We start from the raw sequence: 24,112 nt of genomic DNA, 5'->3' as shown, positions 1-24,112 counted from the left end.
TGTGTGTGTTGTTTGGCAGCAAAAGACAGTTCTGTTTCACACTCTCTACCAATTAAGACAGTTACAAAACCCCAGATACATTTGTGTAAATGTTGCCCAGATTACTGGCTGAAGCCTTGACTTTGCTTGTAGGGGCATTTGATCACAACCATCCCAACTAGCTCTGTGCAGATGCACACACACTACATCTACCAATTTCTTGGTTACCATAAGAGAAAATTCAATAAATGCAGCTGGTGTTCCATGTTCCGTATAGTGTTCAACGAGAATATGGCATCATCACAGGGAAGAATTGTGTTCCCAAAACCATGAGACATAGTCTTGTCACTTACACGATCACCAGGATGGACAAGGATACATGACTATATCCCTGACTGATAGGGATATATGCAGCCCTTGGTCAGAGCCTTGACACAGGGGGACACTAAATAATCCAGACAAGAATCTGACTGTACCTTTTGTGTTTGGAACCTTACATACAATTACAATGCTGATTCATTTCAAATCTGGTCCAGCATACAATTTTACAATAGTCTAATTGAACAAATGAAGAAAAATATGTATACATCCTAAAAATGCCCTAATCTGGCAGGCCCAACTTCTGACTTCACACATGGTTTACATGCTCTCTCTTAGAGATTTAGTCATGCCACCCTCATCCTTGTTACAGTTACACTCAGCCAATTAGGGATCAGATAGAATACTCTGTTACTGGGGTGACCATTCACACACACGTGGCAAATATAGTTTATAAGCAGTGCAGAGACTGAAGTTTGCCCATGAAACATTGGTTCAGTAATGACCAAATTCTTAAAAAGAAATAGGGAAAAAAGGGAAAAAATTATTCAAAAACCTGTTTGATGTGAATAGGTCACCATCTCTAGGCCTGTCCTGTCCAAAAAGCAGGTGTACTGCTTGTCGCTTCATGGCCATTTATTTTACAGAAAACAAAATGCTGCTAATGACAGCCAATGTGAACTGACAGAATGTTTAGTAGAAAAGAAGCATGTTCGGCCTAAATTGTTTTGCTTGGCTGACCAATCCATGGAATAATCTTTTAGATTATCTGTTAGCCACAAACTTCCAGTATAAATGTACTTCACGTAGAAATCTGCAGTTAACACTGTGTTCTGTCTAAATGCAGGACAGAGAATACTGAAGGAACTTGTTTTGTCTTTGGAGGTGTAACTTGGCACTAGACATGTGGAAAATTTTCCCCAACCCATATGATAATACCTTTACTTATGCACATACATGGTGCTTTACATATTACAACAACTGTAAAAACATTAATTTGCTTTGTGGATCAATTATGTGTTGCTGATGTATTCCTTCTCATGGTAGAAAAGCAATTAAACCAGGTTTTATTTGATCATTTTAAACTTCATTGTGTGGGGTTTTTCAAAGAATCTGAGCCTTTGACTGCATTCTTATATGGTTTGTTGTTATCAGAGTAAGAGCCAAGGACTAGATTCACAAAAGAAACAAACTTTTAGGCACCAAGAATATCACTGGGATTCACCAAACCTGAGTTTGGTGCCTAGGCTATCTATATAATGAATGGGAAGAGAGAAGCACCTTAGAATGGAATTCGTAAAAGCCAGCATGCTAGCTGGCTCCTTGCCTAAGGTAGCTAATAGAAAATGCCAAGACAAGATGTGCAGGTATGTGCTAAGCCCTGCCCCTCTCTCAGAGATAGGCACCTACATCAGGGCTGCAGGGAGGTGCCTCCCTCCGCTTGGAATTCTCAGCTATAAATGTCTTTGCATTAGGTGCCTCTGCTGTTTATGCAAAAAGTCAGGGGAGGGGGCCTCCCCCCTCAAACTTTTAGCTCAATGGTTAGGGTATTCACCTGAGATATGAGAGAACCCCAGTTCAAGTCCTCTTCCCCCCACCCCCCTGGAGGGGACAGGAGATTTGAACATAGATCTGACATCTCTCACGAGTGCTCTAGCAACTGGACTATGGGATATTCTGTTGTGGGGCTCCCTCAGCCCTGCCTCCCTTTTATATAAGCTCCTCTATACGGGCCTGATGCAATAGGCAAGCTCTGAGCACACTTATCAAATCGGGCCCCACAGGAACGATAGCCTTTCCTCTGTCTATCTACTCCTGGTTCATGAATTGCTCTGGGGCTTAGGTGTTTTGACACCTGGTGTGGGGTTGCAGTGCACATGTTCAGAGGCAGAAACATATGCACTTGAGGAAATGTTTACTGTAAAAAATTAGGCAGCAAGCAAGTTTAGGCTTCTGTGGGGGCAGCTGAGTGGGAATTTCTGAATCTCATTGGGCCCTGATTCTGGGATTTAGTTAGCTAAAGTGGCAGTTAGGTGCCAAAGTCCTCTTGTGATACTAGCTCAGTGTCTCCTGTGAGGTTGTAGCTGAAAATATTTAGCAGGCCCAGATTTATGCATGAAAAGGGTTTACTGTACCTTGGATACCACAAAAAATGTGATTGTTGTGATTTTTAAAACAAGCGCAATGAAAAAGCTCAAGTGCTCTGGAATCCTCTTAGAATGTGGCATGTAACAGTCCCTTTCTGACTGGATTTTCATTTTTCATTGGAGTCAAATCTCAATCATGCTGGCACACCAGCGGTACACACATCATGTAATGATGTTAACATTGCTTTTAGCTTGATGCTCCATTGCTCTATGATTAATGCAGTCTTGCGTGATTGGTGTCTTGATCAGCTCTATCAAGACCTGATTCTTAACTATGGATTGGCTGAAACCAGGAATCTTTTTGAAGATACTAATGAGAACATAAAATAGACTTAACTGGTTGCCTGATTCCTTGGAGTTGCTCTCACATAAACTCCATGTCCATAAAAAGCCAAAGGTCTCTCTCAAAAAGAGTTTAGAATAATATTCCTTATACTTAGGGCCTGCTCCTACGTCTATTGAATCCAGTGGTAAAATTTCCCATTCAATTCGGAGATGTGTTCTGTGATAGGTGAGGTGAGTGGGGAGCACCACAACAGATTAAATTTAGCATTGACAAATGCAAAGTAACACACATTAGATCGATTTTTTTGAATTAACTGTAACCACTCAAGAAAAAGAACTTTAGATGTTGGCTCAATGGAATCTTCCATTTAATGCGCAGTAGTCATCCAAAGAACGAATGAAAGCATAGGGGAAATAGAAGAATAAGATAGAAAATAATGCATTACCATTATACAGGCAAATCACAGGTGAAAACGGATATGAACAGAAGTTAAGATGGCTCTAAGCCCCAGGGGTGGCCAAGCTGAGCCTGAGAAGGAGCCAGAATTTACCAATGTACATTGCTAAAGAGGCACAGTAATACGTCAGCAACCCCCCATCCGCACCCCAGCGTCTCTCACTTGCTAGCAACCCCCAACAATCAGTGCCTACTCTGCCCCCCCCCCCCCGCAGTAATCTGTTTCATGTGTACAGGAGGCTATGGAGGGGGAGTGGGGAGGAGTGAGGGCATTACAGAATCAGGGGAAGGGGCCTTGGGGGAAGGAATCGAATGGGGGCAGGGCTTGGGGCAGAGCAGTGAGCACCCTCCAGCATATTAGAAAATTAGTATCTATAGCTCCAGCCCCAGAATCAGTGCCTAGATAAGGAGACGCATATTAACCTCTGAAGAGCCTCATGCAGCTCCGGCGCCACAGGTTGGCCACTCTTGCTCTAAGCCATGTATTTAGGCAATTCCTTTCACTGGTAGTTTTGGAATTTCTTCTTCATTGTCTTAAATTCACACTCATTTACTGGATAAATTGTTTACACATATTAGTCAACCATAGAAAATTTGCTTTCCAACTATTACAAGATTTATTGTTTCCTTTTTTAGAGTATCTCATATACCACTAAAAAAAATATGATTATTGGATGGCTCTATTTAGAAGAGGAAGCTGCCCATGGTATATGAAATATATCCAGAAGCTTTACATTAGATACAGAGATTTGTAGAATGTTGGCAAAGTATTCTGCTTTTTTAAATTTTCTTTCTGTTGACTGGGTTATTTGTATTTTTATTTTCTTTTTGAAGTATGTGTGAGAGAGCAAAAGGGGAAATACTTCATTATGTCCATGAATTATTCGGTTATGGTTCTCAGTGTTAATATTACTTTAAATAGCTTAATATTTTCCTTTTAGTGTGTGTCAGATTTTTTCCTAATGCAGATTGTGTGCCACATTTCTCAGCTGGCTACAGTCTTGATGAAGTACTAGCTGCTAGCAATCCCTGCAAACAATTTCAGACCTTAACTATAAATGATTAATTCTAATCTTATTTTCTGGCACCACATAAATTACAACCATATATAAATAGATGTGTGTTCTGCTGTCTGTACATTTTTTGACAAGAACCCATTTACTCTCTCCAGAGAGTCTTCTCCCCACCCTTAAAAATGTTATCCCCAAATAGTACCCTACACTTTTCCCCCCAGCACGAACATAAAGCTGTGCTTCAGATTTTGCCCTGTTTTGTGTCATTTGCACTGATAATTTATTTTACAATTAATATACACAAGCTGGATTTTATAGTAATAATATAACACAATACTCTTTGTTTAGTGCCAGCATTCAGTCTGTAATTCTTTTTACTTTCAGTAACTGAGTCAGTAATTTTTTCTGATTTGTGAGAAGCCAATTCCATAATCGAAGGGCATAAACACAAAAGCCTAGAGAATCTCCAGTGTATATTAGGGAATCTGTTTGCAGAAAATGACCAGAAACAAGAACCCAAGCAAAATAACTGGAAAGATACTCTGGGTACCTACCTATATGTCAAAATATTTTTGAGCTAAGGTAAAATTTTAGAATGTGTCCAAGTCCTATTTTCAAAAGGAAAATAGGCACTAAGGCTACTAGGCCTTGTTAAAGTCCAGAGAATTTATCTGTCATTGAAATCCATGGGATTTAGGCACCCAAGTCACTTAGGCACTTTTGAAAATCCCAGTCGATATCTATAGACCTTTGAAAATCTGGTCCTGTAGTCTCAATCACATCATTCCTGATGTGCTCCAGAATACCATGGATGTCTGTGGGAATTTTGTTTTCTGAAGAATAAATTATTTATAAAATATTTTGCTTGTAATCAAAGAAGAGTTTTCAAAAGGGTATCAATAGGATCAGATAATCCAGATTCAGTAAGCAATGAGCAGGACAGGCTCTAGGCACCAGCAAAGCAAGCAAGTGCTTGGGGCGGCACAATTCCAGGGGCGGCATTCCGGCCATCCTTTTTTTGGGGGGGGACGGGGGGGCTGGGCAGTTGTGCTTGGGGTGGCAAAAAAACTAGAGCAAGCCCTGGCAATGAGTGTTCTATCAGCAGCAGTCTCTTAATGTCACGTAATGGAAGAAACAAAAATAAAGAAATGCAAAAATTGATTTTAGCGCAAAATATTAATTTCCCTCTCTATAATCTTTTTAACGAGCAAAAGTCTCAATCTGACAATATTCTGTCAATAATACACAGAAGCCTTACAGATTGCAGATACAAAATTCTTACCAGAAAACCTCATCTCAGAATGTAATGTTATAACCCAGATGGTAAAGTCATATTAATGTATAACCAAAGTTAATTGTCAGAAGAAGAGTGGTGCTCAACATATCTCTATGAAAAGGTTAATAAACTTCAGCCATTAAATGGATGTCACTTCATTAAATTGCTTGCAAATGAAATGCTTAATATCACCCAAGCAATAGTCAAGACTGTTATGACATTGCTATAATTAGATGGCAATCTGTGTCATCTACATAAAAGAACCTTGGGTCATACTGAACGATGACAGGTCCAACAACGTGTGTGTACGCCCACGTGCACGCACACACTCTCTCTCGCACACACACACGCAATGGCAACAGAACAAAGCCTGTACCCACTTGTTTTGAGAACAAAATTGATCAGACCTAAATCTCCCCCAGACACCAGCACAAATGTGAAAGAAAATAAACCAGCTGAAAAGCAATCAGAATGGACTGCACTTATCTGCATTACTGAATGCTGCTAGAAATACCAAAGACACCAATAATGACAGAGAATCTGTGTCCACCACCATTAGGACATAATTGTATGCTTTTAATCATGTTGTTTTAGGAGTATGAATTCTGCGAAACTCAGATTGAAGATAAAATTGTAACAAATTAATAGTTTTATTTGGAATTTTTATAGTTTTCAGCTTGGTCTACTAAAATGAAGTGCAAATCTCATAGGCTCATAGACTTTAGGGTCAAAAGGGACCAATATGATCATCTAGTCTGGCCTCCTGCACAAAGCAGGCCACAGAATCCTACCCATCCACTTCTATAACAAATCCCTAACCTATGTCTGAGTTACTGAAGTCTTCAAATTGTGGTTTGAAGACCTCAAGCTGCAGAGAATCCACCAGCAAGTGACCCAGGCCCCACGCTGCAGAGGAAGGCTAAAAACCTCCAGGGCCTCTGCCAGCCTGCCCTGGAGGAAAATTCCTTCCCGACCCCAAATATGGCGATCAGCTAAACCCTGAGCATGTGAGCAAGACTCACCAGCCAGCACTCAGGAAAGAATTCTCTGCAGTAATTCAGATCCCATCCCATCTAACATCCCATCACAGACCACTGGGCATACTTACCTGCTGATAATCAAAGATTAATTGCCAAAATTAAGCTATCCCACATACCATCCCTTCCATAAACTTATCAAGCTTAGTCTTAAAGCCAGATATGTCTTTTGCCCCCACTACTCCCCTTGGAAGGCTGTTCCAGAACTTCACTCCTCTAATGGTTAGAAACCTTCATCTAATTTCAAGTCTAAACTTCCTAGTGTCCAGTTTATACCCATTTGTTCTTGTGTCTACATTGGTACTAAGCTTAAATAATTCCTCTCCCTCCCTAATATTAATCCCTCTGATATATTTATAAAGAGCAATCATATCCCCCCTCAACCTTCTTTTAGTTAGGCTAAACAAGCCAAGCTCTTTGAGTCTCCTTTCATAAGACAGGTTTTCCATTCCTCGGATCCTCCTAGTAGCCAGTCTCTGAACCTGTTCCAGTTTGAATTCATCCTTCTTAAATATGGGAGACCAGAACTGCACACAGTATTCCAGATGAGGTTTCACCAGTGCCTTATATAACAGTACTAACACTTCCTTATCTTTGCTGGAAATACCTCACCTGATGCATCCTAAAACTGCATTAGTTTTTTTAACGGCCATATCACAGTGGCGGCTCATAGTCATCCTGTGATCAACCAATACTCCAAGGTCCTTCTCCTCCTCTGTTGCTTCCAACTGATGTGTCCCCAATTTATAACTAAAATTCTTATTATTAATCCCTAAATGCATGACCTTGCACTTTTCACTATTAAATTTCATCCTATTACTATTACTCCAGTTTACAAGGTCATCCAGATCTTCCTGTATGATATCCCGGTCCTTCTCTGTGTTAGCAATACCTCACAGCTTTGTGTCATCCACAAACTTTATTAGCACATTCCCGCTTTTTGTGCCAAGGTCAGTAATAAAAAGGTTAAATAAGATTGGTCCCAAAACCAATCTTTGAGGAACTCTACTAGTAACCTCCTTCCAGCCTGACAGTTCACCCTTCAGTACGACCCGTTGTAGTCTCCCCTTTAACCAGTTCCTTATCCACCTTTCAATTTTCATGTTGATCCCCATCTTTTCCAATTTAACTAATAATTCCCCATGTGGAACCGTGTCAAATGCCTTACTGAAATCGAGGTAAATTAGATCTACTGCATTTCCTTTGTCTAAATAATCTGTCACCTTCTCAAAGAAGGAGATCAGGTTGGTTTGGCACGATCTACCTTTTGTAAAACCATGTTGTAATTTGTCCCAATTACCATTGACCTCAATGTCCTTAACTACTTTCTCCTTCAAAATTTTTTCGAAGACCTTACATACTACAGATGTCAAACTAACAGGCCTATAGTTACTCGGATCACTTTTTTTCCCTTTCTTAAAGATAGGAACTATGTTAGCAATTCTCCAGTCGTACGGTACAACCCCTGAGTTTACCGATTCATTAAAAATTCTTGCTAATGGGCTTGCAATTTCATGTGCCAGTTCCTTTAATATTCTTGGATAAAGATTATCTGGGCCCTCCGATTTTGTCCCATTAAGCTGTTCAAGTTTGGCTTCTACCTCAGATGTGGTAATACCCACCTCCATATCCTCATTCCCATTTGTCATCCTTCCATTGTCCCTAAGCTCCTCATTAGCCTTATTAAAGACAAAACCAAATCTAAAATGGCATCCCCTCTTATTGGTTCTTCAACTACTTGGTGAAGAAATCCATCAGCTATCACATCCAGAAAAATCTGAGCCCTATTATTCTTACTAGCACTTGTCCTCCAGTCTATATCTGGGAAGTTAAAGTCTCCCATGATCACACAATTCCCATTAGTGTTTACTTAATTAAAAACATTAAAGAGGTCTCTATCCATATCCAAATCAGATCCCTGCGGTCTGTAGCGCACCCCAAGCACTATCTCAGGGGAGGCTCTAGTAGCTTTCTTTCCCAAAGTGATTTTTGCCCAGACAGACTCTGTCTTATCCATTCCATCACTTATTTCTTTACAGTTAACCTCATCATTGATATACAATGCTACTCCACCACCTTTGCCTTTATTTCTGTCTTTCCTAAACAGCACATAGCCTTCAATACCTGTACTCCAGTCATGACTACTATTCCACCATGTTTCTGTTATCCCTATAATATCCAGTTTCACTTCCTGCACCAGTAGCTCTAGTTCCTCTATTTTGTTCCCTAGGCTCCTCGCATTAGTGTACAGACATCTTAATTTTTGCTGTTTGGCTTCCCTGACATTCTTTACATTAGGCACAGACATTCTACCACCAGCATCACCTGTTAGACTGGTATCTACACTACCCTTCCTCCTTATGTCAATTCTTCTGTCCACGGCTGTATCCCCTCTTACTTTATTTTCTTCCCTCTCACTGCCTGAGCCATCTGTTGACCACCATAATCTTGTCACACCTTTGTTGCCCTTCTCTAGGAACTGGCAGAATCCCACTGAAGATCACCTGAGCCTCGATTTCCTTAAGCGTCTTCTCCAGTCTGGCATAGTCTCCCTTGATATGTTCCAGCGAGAATCTAGCCGTATCATTCGTTCCCACATGAAGGACAATCAACGGATTCTTTCCCGCTCCCTTTTGGATCCTTTTCAGCCTCAGGTCCACATCCCGTATCTTAGCACCCAGCAGACAGCACACCCTTCTGTTTTCCCGATCAGCTCTAGTTACAGGCCTGTCTGTTCTTCTCAGTAAGGAGTCCCCAATCACGTAGACCTGCCTTTTCCTGGTGACAGTGTGATTCTCCGGTCTATCCCCTGCACCCACTAGCTGCAAGTCCTCTCGATTCCTATTCACACTTGCAATGATCCTGGGGCTCATATTTGGTGTTGCCTCCATTGATTCCTCCCCTCTTCCTGTAGGACTAACAGCTATTCTCTTTCCTTGCCCTCTCTCCTTCAGCGACCACCTGCTGTGCCCCTTCTTCATTTTCCAACTCAGCAAACCTGTTCCTGAGTTCTATTCCTCCTTCACTGGCCCATCTTTTCCTCCGCCTGATTCTCTTAGTCACATGCTTTCACTGTCCACTTTCCTCACCCAGCAGTCTCTCCTCAGAATTCTTTGGTCCTGCTCCATCTGCAAGTCTGAGCTTATCCCTTCAGCCTCCTCATGTCTTTGCTCCATCATCTGCTCGAACCCCCTTCTAAACCTACCAGAGTTTCCACCTGCATCTCCAGTCCTTGGATCTTTTCTTCCATCAGCTCTATCAGGCGGCATGTCATGCAGACAAAACTCTTTTCAGGTACCCCGTCCAGGATCGTGTACATGCCGCAGCTTCCACATCCAGTCATCCTCATCTGAGTCTCGTATACCATTTGTGGATATCCAGTTCTAAATTGCTTCATTCTGCCTGAGTTTGTAAATTATGTTGACTTGATTTTGTGTGTGGTTTTATTTAGTTGACTGGTTATTTTGGAATTAAATAGAATTATTACATTAATATGTTTGACTAATATTTGTGCACTTACATATGGGCTGTGTTTATCATTTATAAATAAAATATTGCTATTTTCAATGAGTGCAGTTTTGAGTGTCTCTGATAAAATGTGTAAATGGAAACTGGTCCAGAGTGCTTCTCTACAGAAGGAATTATTTATCATTCATAATTCAGAAATGCTTCATGGCTCCAATCAGAGATGGCTCCTTAGTGCTAGGCACTGTACAATCACTTGTTAATAAGACAAGCCTTGTCCCGAAAAGCTTGTAATCTTTGTTTTAGAATTGTGTTTAGCTTTTAAGCCCTGTGTTACCTTAATGTCATCTGGCAAAAACATTTGAGAAAACATACTGTATTATGTAACTTGGCCAAAGCTTTCAAAAGACCTACTGACTGCAGGGAACCACTCATCTAGTACTCAGCTGTCTTCAAAAATCACTGCATGTAGCCCTTGCTAGATTGAAACCATCTTTAGCTAATATTTCTTAGTTTAAAAAGTCTGGGCCTGATCTAAAACCTATTGAAGTCAAGGAACTTTGGGTGTGACCTCTATCAATAGGATGGAAAAAGGACAGTTGGACAATTTCTCTTGTTGCTCAAAGTTTTCAATAATAATAAAAAAAAATAGTTCCAAACAAAAAGGCAAGGCCTTCAGGTACCTACGAATATTGTTGAATGAATAGTCCATTCTGATTATGGACATTAAGGTGATTGTTGAGAAGTAGTCTGAACTGAGGCATGTATAGGGGCCGTTTTATCCAAAATACTAATACATCATTATTTTAAATTCTTGACTATGCATTTGTCTAAATAACTATACCAGTTTATCCTGTTAGAGCTAGAAACAAAATATCTAATCTAACATCCATAAGTAAGAAACTTTGAGAGAAACTTTTTAAAGTTACCAGAAGTGACATGTCTATAAATAATTAAAATAGAGAACATAAACCCCTCCCCCAAAATCCTCAGTCTAGACAGCAAATACTTAGGTCTTTCTCAGGAGACACAAGGAGAAGAGTGACTGAATAGGTCCATGCACATGTACGTCTCCTTCCTTAGCTACCTACTATGTAATATGGACACTGTGCCTTCCTCCCTGCTCTGGCTACATTACTAAGAAGCATTGTTAAAGATGGCTAGAGACACTATTTTTGTAGGACATGACAAAAGAGATAAAAATATAGACACGTTTTCTGAAATGCTCAGGGTTGGTGTACCTGGGCTCCCACTGAAGAGTAAAACTCCCCAAGGAGAGGAAGGAATGCCCACTGGTTAGGGCCTCAGACTGGAAGACCTGAGTTGAATTACTGGATCATCTCCGAGAGTGAGATTTACCTGTATTCAGTTTCTTAAATGTATTAGGCTTTGACTTGCATGTTTTGTTTTATTTTGGTAACTTACTTTGTTCTGTCTGTTATTACTTGAAACCACTTAAATCTTACTTTTTATACTTAATAAGGTCACTTTTGTTTATTAATTAACCCAGAGGAAGTGATTAATGCCTGGGGGAGCAAACAGCTGTGCATATCTCTCTATCAGTGTTATAGCGTGCGAACAATTCATGAGTTTTCCCTGTATAAGCTTTATACAGAGTAAAACGGATTTATTTGGGGTTTGGATCCCATTGGGAACTGGATGTCTGGGTGCTGGAGATAAGTAACTTGTGGAGTGGTTTTCAGTTAAAGTCTGCAGTTTTGGGGGCGTGGACCTGGGTCTGTGTTGCAGCAAATCAGCATGTCTGGCTCAACAAGGCAGGGCTCTGGAGTCCCAAGCTGATGGGAAAACGGGCTCAGAGATAGTTTCAGCACACCAGGTTAACAGTCCCAAGGGGGTCTCTTTGGCCGAACTCATCACAAACTCTTAGAGAGACCAGATGAGTGTGGTAATATATTTTTATTGGACCAACTTCTGTTGGTGAGAGAGACCTGAAGAAGAACTCTGTGTAAGCTCAAAAGCTTATCTCTTTCACCAGCAGAAGTTAGTCCAATAGAATATACTACCTCACCCACGTTGTTTTTCTAATATCCTGGGACCGACATGGCTATGACAACACTGCATGTAAGAACTCTTGTTTAGCATGATTGCATAAAACCATTGTGAATTAAATGCCCCCAATTGATCTATGTTCTAAATGTCCAAATTTAATGTCTATATTCAGATATACTAGCTGCAGTTATGAATATTTGTTTTGTAAAAGTTCACTCTTTTAGTGCTGTGTTTACTTCTCAGCCATAAACTATGATGATTCTGTGTTCCATTATGCATGACTTTGGCTTTATATAATTATGCTAGTAAAACCATGATGCTGCAGAATGTCTCTTTGAGATGTGAGGTTAGCACATAGTATTTATTCACTAGGTACCCCCATAAATGGAACATGGGCATTTTTAAAGTCTGAAGCAGAGTCTGGCTGCAATTTCACATGTTTTATTTTATACTCAGGATGTATTAATGCCATCTCAACATATCTGCTGTGGACACCAACAGATTAGCTGCTGTCTTTGGGCTAGGGAATTACTGAGTTTACAATTGGAATGTAGTCTTGTGTACTCATTTTATGTGATTTAAGATGTTTGTCTAATGCATTCTGGACTGCTTATTCAAGTTCATATTAACTAGCTTTTGTCATTAAATACTTTAAGATGCTTTTTAAGAACTGCGTGGATTGTTCTTGTAGTCTTTTAAAGTTTGTTACTGCAACATTTAAAAAAAAATCATTTTGTGTGTGAACAGTACTGAATCACTGTATCTTGCAGATATGCTACAGGCTACCTCAATATCATTTTTGATAAAAAAGTTCAAACTACAGTATCTAGAAGAACTTCAGCCCACTTCTATTTATGTTCCCTTTTCATCATGTGTCAGTATAGAACAGAAGTTCTCAAACTGGAGGTCGGGACCCCTCAGGGAGTCGTGAGGTTATTACATGGGGGGGTCGTGAACTGTCAGCCTCCACCCCAAACCCTGCTTTGCTTTCAGCACTTATAATGACGTTAAATATTTTAAAAAGTGTTTTTAATGTATAAGTGGGGTTGCACTCAGAGGCTTTTTGTGTGAAAGGGGTCACCAGTACAAAAATTTGGAACCCCTGTTATAGACCTTAGCACAATTGGTCATAATATTGATTGGTGCCCCTCGTGCAATGAAAATAATATAATAATAGTGGTAGACAGCCAAGTTTTAATATTTTAGTCATACCAGTTTGTGATCCTAAAATTTCTGAAAGGTCCGGGGGGTAAATTTTCACAAGTGTCCATAAGGAAAAGATGTTAAAATTAATTTAGGTGTTACAAGATGCTTATATACCTCCAGTGGGATTTTCATTCTCCAATTTTTAATGAGCTCCAACAACTATTAAAATGTGCTAACAATGTCTAGCATCAAGTGGTGTGTGTTTTGTGATCAGCTACGATATTTCCTCCTTTTTTCTTTCAATTTAATAGAGTGTACACGATATTTTTAGGCTGGTATTTTCTGGTTTGTGGCAATACAGTTCTTGGGCTGGGATTGAGTTTATGTCCACATAAAGGTCAGGTAACATAGTACAGTGAATCTATGTAAATGGTAATTATGAAGCAGACATACCAGCAGCCATATGAGTTAAGTATTGTGATGGGGCAAGGCCAGATGGCTACAGTAAAGTACTGAGAAACAGGTATGTTAGCCCCAGGCTAAACAAATCCCTAGTACCCTGGTAACCAAATGGCAGTTGCTCCAGGTTAATCAAGGCACCTGGGGCCAATTAAGATCTTTCTAGAAGGCAGTAGAGATAGCTACTTTAATTCGAACACCTGCAGCCAATCAAGGCAGGCTAATCAGGGCACCTGGGTTTAAAAAGGAGCTCACTCCAGTCAGGCAGGGAGGAGCCAGAGGAGAAGGAGCGTGTGTGAGGAGCTGGGAGCAAGAAGGCAAGGAGCTGAGAGTGAGAGAGTGTGCTGCTGGAGGATTGAGGTGAACAAGCGTTATCAGAAACCAGGAGGAAGGTCCTGTGGTGAGGATAAAGAAGGTGTTTGGGGATCCAACCTGGGAAGTAGCCCAGGGAGTTGTAGCTGTCATGCAGCTGGTACAGGAGGCACTATAGACAGCTGCGATCCACAGGGCCCTGGGTTGGAACCCGGAGTAGAGGGCGGGCCCGGGTTCCCCCCAAACCTCCCAACTCCTGATCAGACACAGGAGGAGCTGACCCAGACTGTGGGTTCCACAAGAGGGGAAGATCACTGAGGTGAACAAATCCGCCAATAAGCGCAGGACCCACTAAGGTAGAGGAGGAACTTTGTCACAGTATTTAACATTCAGATAAAGGGAACAAAATGTTCCTCTATTTCAGGTAATTGTAATGGTTGCATGATATTTATTTTCCTTCTGTACAGCACCTATTCTTGATTAAGTGAAGGTTTCTGTACTCCTCTGTTGTCACTTTAAACCCCTGAGATCTGTAAATGTAAGTACGGCATTGTTGGAGAAAAACTCAGTTCTTTCTTTTTGTTTGGGTGCAGCAAAATCAAATACTTATTATTCCTCCAGCAATTGCAATAGAGGGAGGGAGTGCCCTAGGACACAGGGTCGCCCCAGTCCTGGACAGGTCTCTCAACAGGTAAACAATTACAGCAAGCATTTATACCTTTGTTACAGACAATATCAAGCAATAATACAGACAATAATAAGCAACAACTGCATTTTGTTTATACATAGGCCATCCTGCTATCTTATTTTTCTCACTTCTGGAAGGCGCCAGTCTACATATTTGGTTATTAGTGCAAGATCGTGACAACTTCTCACACAGTTCTTTTCCACTCGCCTCACACTATCCTCACTTCTACAAGTCTCACGTCATTAGGCTTACAGCTGGCCTAACTCTTGCTAACAAACTGACAAGCATTAAGATCCTCTACAAATCCTTGTCAATTCTTTCCCTTCTTCCACAGCATTAACACTTGGCTTCTGATCTCAGCCAACGAAGTAGGCTGATAATTGTGGCTGCTGCAAATGACCACTGTGGGGAGAGGGAAGCAGAAGTCCTTGTACTACAGGTACAATGTTTCTAGAAGATAATGCCTAATAGAGTTTAAAGGACTGATTTGCGTGTAAGGCTCTTGTCTTGTGCTGGGAATGAGAGAAGCAATATATGTGGAGAAAGAGTACTGTGAAATGATTAGAAGTAACATAAACAGTGAAATAATTTTGGCAAACCTATCATCTCTGGCCAACGCACTCTTACTGAAGGAATATTGGGACTTGGAGAAACCATCCTCAAACTGCTCACTGGACAACGGGCCAGCTTCCTCCAGGACACAACAGACTTCCTCCAGAAACCACATTATCATTGTCACCTCCCTATACACGAACATCCTTCACAATGATGGCATCTCTGCGGGCCTCAAGTATTTACAAGATAATGGACAACCCTCAGATATCCACCCCAAACACATTGCCAAACTCATCTATTTCATCCGCACTGATAACAATTTTATGTGCAGCAACAAACCATGGGAATAGCCATGGACACTAGGATGGCTCCACAGTATGCCAATCTCTTCATGGGCCACCTTGAAGAAGAATTTCTGGACAAATGCACCATGAAACCAATGATATACCTGAGATACGATGATATTTTCATCCTCTGGACAGATCACCTAAACTCCCTCATAGATTTCCATCACAACTTCAGCAACCACCACCTTTCCCATTAAACTCTCTCTGCATCATGCCCACTTTAATATAAACTTCCTGGACACCACAATCAGCTTAAACAATGAAACACTACACAGAGATATACAAGATACCCACGGATCACCACACCTACCTTCACAGATCTAGTAACCACTCCAAACACACCAAGAAGAAATCTGTTATCTACAGTCTGGCACTCAGATACCCCAGAATATGCTCAGAGGAGAAAGTCCGGTATACACATCTTTAACAAACTTAAAGACTTCACCAAACAAGGACACTACACAAGAAAAGAAGATGGCATAATGTAACAGGCTGTCCAAATACCCCACGAGAGCCTGATTCAATAGAGATATCCAACCCACTCCAAGCACATACTCCTAGTTGTCACTTATCTCCCTGCACTGGAACCACACAGAGCATCATGAAACAATTATAACACATATTTGACGGGGAACCATCTTGAACAAGATCTTTCCTGAGCCTGCTCTTTTGGGCTTCAAACGATCCCCAGCGCCTTCAAGCTCATCATCAGAAGCAAGCTCCCCACAGACCAGGACACACAAATTCAAAGCAACACCAGGCCCTGCCAGAACAACAGATGCAAAACCTGTAGATGTATTTCCACAGCTATAATGATCAGCACTCCACACAACATATCTTTCAAGATCTGTGGGACCTATGCATGCTCTCACAGCTTGTGGTGTACCTCTTCCAGTGCACTAAATAACCCAATAACAACCATGTGAAACAAGACAATCACTATGCTCTTGCATGAACCTACACAGAAAAATGATAAGACAAAAAACCTATTTCACCTGTGAATGATACTTTTCTCAAAGTGATCACTCTGCATCTGACCTCTGTTCTAATCCTCAAAGCAAACCAGTACAACATCTTCAAAAGATAAGCCTGGAAGCTTAAATTCATAACTTTGCTAGACACTAAAAATCAGGGTCTGAATAGATACCTTGGACTTATGGCTTATTACAACAGTCTATAACCCACCACCTCCCTCACGCCCAACCTTTTCCCCCCTCTTTCCCCATAACGACTGAAGCAGTGAATGGGTCACTTCACTTTGAATGGTCACTTGAAATATTTGTTAACTACTTATGCTAAACAATCTATTTCACTTTGTATTTAGCTGTGACGTACTGAGTACATTGACTAGACCTGAAGAAGAGCTCCATGTAAGCTCAAAAGCCTCTCTCTCTCACTGGGAGAGGTTGGTCCAGTAAAAGATTACCTCACGCACATTGTCTCTCTAATAATTTGCCATGAAAGTCATCAAGTGCCTGGGCCAATCTTCTGTGTGTACGTATTTCTCTGTATTTATTTTGCTCTATTATAAAGTACATTGATCTCTACTGTATGACATTTAGCCTTATGATGAATAAGCTGGTGCAGTAGAATAACAATGTGACATTCCTAAGGAGAAGAGGGCCTGAACCAAAGCTATTGAAGTCAGGGTGAGCCTATCCATTGACTTCAATGCTTTTTAGATTGAGTCCACATTGCAAACACATTGGACCCAGTACGGCAGTGTTTCAGAGACTAGCATAGTTGCTGTTGACCTCAGTGGGAGTTTAGTCTGAGCATGGACTAAAAAAGAACTGCAGAATTGGGCCTATTGTGTTGTCTGGTGTAGATTCACTAATATGGCACTTGTTGCAAAAATGTATATGTTGTCTTCATTTAGAAGAATGTATTATCAACTAAACAAGTAATTGAATGGTCTGGCTTTATCCTAGTCATACTGAATGTAATAGTGCCTGGAGTTGAGCAAATATGAGCTCACCTTTTTTCTCTTCTTTTTTTAAATCACTGTCCTTCCCCCACATTAATCAATGTAAATAATGACATGCAAGATTAAATACACAGAGACAAAATGCAAGATTATTCACTATGTTTTTAAGCAACATTTCAGGTGATTCTGGGAGTGGCTAATTTCAACGATTTGCCTCTAACCTTCATACCCACAGTTGGCTGATGTGGGGAATAGGAACAGCAGAATATCAGACAAGGCAAACTGTACCCCTCCAACTGGAATCCACCCAAGTGAATATGAATTGTCTGGCTATCCACTGACTACACCACCAACATGTTCACTTTGCCTCTTTCTAAATGGTAGACGCACATTTTGGAGGCCTTCTGGGCAGTACATTTAAGATTTACATGGGTGTGGATGTCCCTTCAGGACTTGATCCACAGTCCTTGTATCTTCTCAGAAACTGGTTCTTTAGTTGAACTACAAGGAGATGGGTGTTGGGGGAAGAAGCATGATGCCAACAGATTGTGCTATTATGTCTGTCTTCTCAAATTTGGTTTTCACCTTGATGATTTCCAAAAGTGTTGTCTCACAAACTCTGAGTATCCAGTTGTAGCTGAAACATACAAGAAAAATCAATATGAAAATCTTGAAAGAAAACAATAAAGGAAATTTTGCCCACCCACAAAAATATTTACCAGTTTGTGAGTGGTTTGGTTCTGCCCAAATTCCCTTTTTATCCAAAGTTTTCCAATATTTATATCTTATATGAATAGGACAATAAATATGTATTGATGGTTGGTATGAAAAACAAAACATGTAGTCCTAATTTAAATTGGAGATAAAACTACTGTTTTGTTAATGCTTCACCTTTAATTTTACAGAAACACAAAATATATATTCCTGTGAGAAAACATTACAAGAACAAAATCATAATTTTACAGCTAGCAATAGTCACATTTTTGATGTAATATAAATACTCATGATCCTTCAAGAAGAGTGCCAAAAAGAAGTGGCAAATAAATTTTTACTTAGCTTATTAGTTCATTTAATTTTTCTGTAGCTCAGTTCAGCCGAAGGGGCAATTTTTAGTCTGCTAAACTGGGGCCAGATTTTAATATTTTTCCTCCCGGCATAGCTCTGTTAATTTCATGCAGATAACCTGTGGAGTAAGATACATGAGTGCAGATGAAATAATCTGGCCTTCTGGATTTAAATGAGATCAGAATTTGGCCTATTGTGTTTAGCCACTCTGTGGGCCAGGTTCTTATCCTCTTACTCATGTTGAGTAGCACCGCTCTCCACAAATAATCCTGCTGATGTCAGTATGGCTATTTAAGTAAAGTGCATGGGGGAAGGACTCAGCATGTGGAGGCGTATCAAAAACTGGTCATTGATGGTTGTATGAATGTGTGCCTTATCACAAGAGGGTGAGGGAAAACTGTCATTCTGCAGCGTACTTAATTTCTCAGTTTCACCATTGCTACAACTTAAAAGTGAAGGTAATTTGAAGTTATACACACTATTGCAGAGACTATTAATTCAAAGAGCTTTCCTGTTGTTAATTTTTGAATCTAATCATTGATGTATACCTAGGTTTGATAGCTCCCAATACCCTGGTTCAGTGTTGACGGCTGGTCTTTCTAAATGCTTGCTTTGTTTTCATATACAGGATGTTCTGAATAACTTGGGTTCCTGTGAGTTGGATGAAGATGACCTCATGCTTGATTTGGAATTCCTAGAAGAGCAGCATCACCATCGTTCTGGTAAGTCATACAAACACTGGATATTTACAACTTGAATATTATTTATGTAATGTAACATAAAGGAAAAAATTAAGTGCACTTACTTAGAAGTAATAAAAATTAATTGGGGTTGGGGAGAGGATTATGCATCTAGCAGCTTAATGGTTCTAATTGCCTTTGGGAAGTGGCATGCAGGATATCATGTTCTTTACACTTCAGTTGCTGATTCCTTGGTTAAGATCATTTGAGATGCTGTCATTACTTGGAGATCAAGCCTTTTTACTATAGATCACTTCATATGGCCAGTTATCACACTGAGGCAATTTTTACAGATGCAAAAGAATCCCAATTGCGCAGCATCAAGGACAGAATAATTTAGTTTTCCAGATAGTTAAAAGGACTAGTGCCTACCACGGAGCCACCAAAAGGCCACCACAGATATTAGTGAGCCCGCTTTGTGTGTGTTTTAGAATATGTCTTAGCATGGTACTTAACCCTTTGTCACACTTACTTTCAATTAATGTTTACTAATGTAGCTACAAAGAATATGAACTTCTCTCACTTCTTGTTTTTATGTGCAATTTGATCTTCTCTTTTACTTTTAGTTAAATACCGTGTAATCTGAATTAATTCCAAATGACCAGAGCTGTTGATGGTAGGCAACTAACAAACACTAATGCTTGTACCTACAGTCAACTCAGATTGTTTTCAGAGCCATGCTGTAACAGGAATAAATGAGATCTTGATATTTACTGGCACCTCACAGACTGGAATTCAGGATTCACTGAGCTTTGAAATTAAGTCATTTAGGCCCAGATTTTTAAAGGCATTTAGGAGTTGCTGCACTCAGTATTGCCTGACTGATTCAGGAGCCTGTCTCATTTTCAAAAGACTAAATCTTCTGATGCATCTAAATCCTTTAAAAATGAGGCTTGGGATCCTAAATCAGTTAGGCATTACACTTCTGAGCACAGCAATACCTAAATACCCTTGGAAATCTGGGCCTAAATGACTTAATTGAAACCTGATTGAAGTCAGTGGACAGAGTCCCACTGACTTCCAAGAGCTTTGGATCAGGCCCATAGTGCATATGACATTTACTCCTTGCAACAAGTAGAGCTATGTTTTTGTAGCTGTTCATGACACACTATCTGACCTAGTAACAATAAAAATTGGTTGAACTGTGTTCACATGGTGTTTCTCTGTAACACAGTTGGATAAAATATGCATGCAAGACACTTAACATGCAGCTAATGCTATTTGCATCACTGCATTATGGGGAAAGACTGAGTAGCTATTCCATAGTGTCTCAATAGGAAGCAGAGTAGCCAGAGGATATGCATATGGAACGGCAGTACCAGCAGTACTTGTCCTACTTGCACTATCCTACTGAGTGGAGGGAGGATGAGCCGAACTGGGTAAACAAGGGGAGAGTCCTATATAAACAGCAGATTAACAATGCTACAAACTGATTATAGCAGGGGTGGCCAACTTAGCCTGAGAAGGAGTCAGAATTTACCAGTGCACGTTGCCGAGAGCCACAGTAATACGTCAGCAGCCTCCCATCTGCTCCCACCCTCCAGCCCCCAGCGCCTCCCTCCCACTGCCAGCCCTGCCTATCAGTGCCTCCCGCCTGCTGCAATCAATTGTTTCACATGTGCAGGAGGCTCTGGGGGTGAGTGAGAGCATGGCAGGCTTGGGGGAAGGTGTAAGGGCCTTGAGGGAAGGGATGGATTGGGGGCTGGGCCTGGGGAGGGGGTTGAGCAGTGAGCACCACCATGCACATTGGAAAGTTAGCATCTGTAGCTCCAGCCTCAGAATCAGTGCTTATGCAAGGAGCTGCATATTAACCTCTGAAGAGCTGCATGTGGCTCCAGAGCCACAGGTTGGCCACCCTGGGTTACAGGAAGACATCTCTCTGTGAATAGGTGTTGGCTGAAGGTGATCTATCTGCTTAACTCTAAATGTTAAAATAACAAATCTTACCTTTTAGTACTTCAAGAAATTAGAACAATTATGCTTTTATTCCTTCCTTGAACTTACTGGATTGAATTCCTGTACATTAAAACTCACTAAAAGTAACCAGAAGATCATATTTATTCGCTTGTGAAATTTATTGTGAACTTCATTTTAAATTCTGAAAAGGGAAACTCTGATCCCAAAAAAACTGCTGCTTTTGCAGCTTTAAATAGTAAAATTAAAAACAGCTGCTAGTCTGATTTTGACTGCTATGAGTTTTGAAGCTGGGAGCCACAATGGTCTGCTGAGAGAATTCCAGAATTTCTGTTGGCTGGTGTAGTGAGGCAGAGTGGCCTCCCTCTGGACTGGAGAGCGAGGGACCACTACATGCCCCTTAGTGGGCAGGGCCAAACTCGCCCCTCCCCCCCTCGCTGGAAGGACCGGCGTGGGACAGGAAGTATAAAGGGAGGGCCTTGCAGCTCAGTTGAGTGGGAGCCAGCAGATGAGATGGACACCTGCTGTGGTGCCCAGGAGCTGAATCTATGCTCTGCCACACCCTGTCCCCGGTGGAGACAGACCCAGATGAGGGGTTACCGGGACTACCGTCGGCTGTCTACCCAGAGGAGTCCGAGGACTGGTGGATACCCAAGTACCAAATCCTGGGGAGGTAGGAAGTAGCCCAGGGGCAGCTGACGACTGGCTGGCTATGGTGCTGCCCACTTCTAGGTTGGTGTGTTGCGGCTGGATCCCCACTGGCCCAGGGGAAGACCTCTCTGCCACTGCTAGGGCCCTGGGCTGGGGCAAGGTGGAGCAGGGCGGGCCTGCATCATCCTGTCCCCCAAACCCCCGGGTGGCAGACTCCTCACCTTAGGCCAGGAGGCCTGTGGTCCCTGAACATCCCTGTCAGCACCCTAGACTGCCTGCTGGGTTCTCAAGCCCTTTTGGAGCCCCTGAGACTGTGTGGGTGCTCACCCCTACCGGAATCCTAAGACTGTATGGGTTTGCTGGCTGCCTGAGTCCAAAGCCAGGCTAAAGCCTGTTCCCGGCTCTACTCCACCCAAAGGGAGGCATAGGTGATAGTCTTCTACTAGTCCGGCCCCACCCGAGGGCAGGGGCCTCAGACTGTTAGTTGGTGTCAACCCCAGCTGAGTGGGCTGTGGGCTAACGATTAGGTCAGAGTGCCCCCACCCAAGGGTGGGGACAGGAGCCTGGACTATTGTTGTGTGGTTGCTTTTGTTAGATGGACCCTAACCGTGTGGCCTAAGCCTGAAGACTATTGCCCCTACATTGAGGCAGGATGACTTCCATACCTACTGGAGAGCAAGGGACCACTACACCGGTCCCTGAGTTCTAGTCAAATTAATAGTTAAAAGAGAAGAGATATTACAAATAGGAATTGGTCTTTTTTAAAAATTGCAGTTATTACTTGCAATTTGCTAAACATAAACTAGTTGATATTTCAAGTAGGGCCCTAGTACTGCTATAGTTTGTAATTAGATGTCTTCTTGGAATCATCCAACATGTTAGAATCCAGATGTTGTAGAGATGGTGTTTGATTCATTAGCTGTGTAGTACCTCAGTGAGAATTTGATTAATGGGCCTTATTATTTTGCAAGTGGAACTTCTGATTCAATTACATCTCATCAAAAGTATAGAGTATGCACCACAGTGAGTCATGGATGATTTGAATGAGCATATTCTTTAACAAAATTTAACTTTCTCATGAGCATTTCCCTGCACTGTAATGCTCTCTCTCTAATCTAAAAGTTTCTCTTGGGATCAGCCTCCCTGTTACAAAGTTCAGAAGGGCTGCAGCTAACCAATCCTGATTACAAAACGAGTCACTGGCTCAGAGATCAAGATGATAGTACTACAAAGAGCAGCAGAAGGCAGCAAAGAAGGGGAGAATCTCAGAAAATTGTAGAAAGACTCCAGACAGTGTGAAGGGCTCCTGCAGCGAACATCTAGAGACCAAGAATGCTGGAGATGAGAGAAGCCCAGACAGGGAGGCTCCAGTGGGGAAAGTTGGATGGAGTTGGGGTCTTAAAATTTGCCTTCAGCTAGGAAGAGCAGGGAAGACGGGCTGTGAGGAAAAAGAGCTCCAGCTGTGATTTTTTTTGTGGTGATGGACTTTATTTTGGGACCCAGAGGAACTTTAAGAACTATTTCTATTGTCAAACTGGCCCCAAGCAGGGCTGGTATTAACCAGAGAGAACTCATGTGCAGTTGTTCAGCGGCCCTGGAGAGTGGAAAGAGAAACAGTGTGTCACAAAGGCCCCTTTGGCCACAAGGGGGTGCCCAGGAGTCCGCCCAACTTTGTTACGCTCTCAATTGTGAGTAAACAGTATTTTTGGTATTCCATATCAGAGGAACCAAAGTGCAGCCACAGCATATAACTGATTTCTAATATGGTGCCTAGTACTGAGGACATCAGAAAAACAGAATGTTGTGAGAAGAATTATTGTGTAGAAACTAGATAGAATATTTGTTGCAATAAGAATAACCAGAATGGTTAATATGTCTGATTGCTTTTGCCTTAAAAAAGGAATTCTCTCCTGGCAAACAGTAAAACTACCAGTACTCACTGTGGCTCCAATATTCCAATGTACATTTCTTAGTAACAGTGTTAATGCCATGTTTGGATTCTTGGACCCAGATCCTGGAGAAGGTTTTGTGCTTGCAGTTCCTTACTCCCAACTGATTCTCCTGTGGTTCTGCTCAGGTATTAAGGTCTACATTTGCAGCTCCCTTTGCAGGATCATGCCCTTACACACTTATTTGTAAATAGGCATTTTCTACACCTGAAAATTATGCTGGAAAATTATTCAAACATGAGTTAATGTTTACAGCTCTGGTAACTTCAGGACTTGATCCTGCATGAGATATGTGGTGCAAATCAATACATAGCTTCGAAAAATAGGCTACACTCACATGTGAATAAGTGCACGAGCTTGTCTTCCATAATT

General features: G+C 41.4%; 1 protein-coding gene across 4 annotated transcripts in view; it reads left to right on the top strand.

Annotated features, from left to right (window-relative positions):
- CCSER1 (coiled-coil serine rich protein 1) overlaps window positions 1-24,112 on the top strand; it is a 1,155,265-nt gene that overhangs the window by 195,636 nt on the left and 935,517 nt on the right. For all 4 annotated transcript variants that reach the window (XM_030564825.1, XM_030564826.1, XM_030564828.1 and 1 more), the window contains exon 4: window positions 19,115-19,208. In XM_030564825.1, the coding sequence (XP_030420685.1) occupies window positions 19,115-19,208 (94 nt within the window). The remainder of the gene's footprint in view (window positions 1-19,114; window positions 19,209-24,112) is intronic.

The sequence above is a fragment of the Gopherus evgoodei genome, chromosome 5 (genome assembly GCF_007399415.2).
Source record: "Gopherus evgoodei ecotype Sinaloan lineage chromosome 5, rGopEvg1_v1.p, whole genome shotgun sequence".
NCBI lineage: Eukaryota > Metazoa > Chordata > Testudines > Testudinidae > Gopherus > Gopherus evgoodei.
The sequence above is the reverse complement of the archived record's forward strand: the minus strand, read 5'-3'. Positions and strand labels throughout refer to the sequence as shown.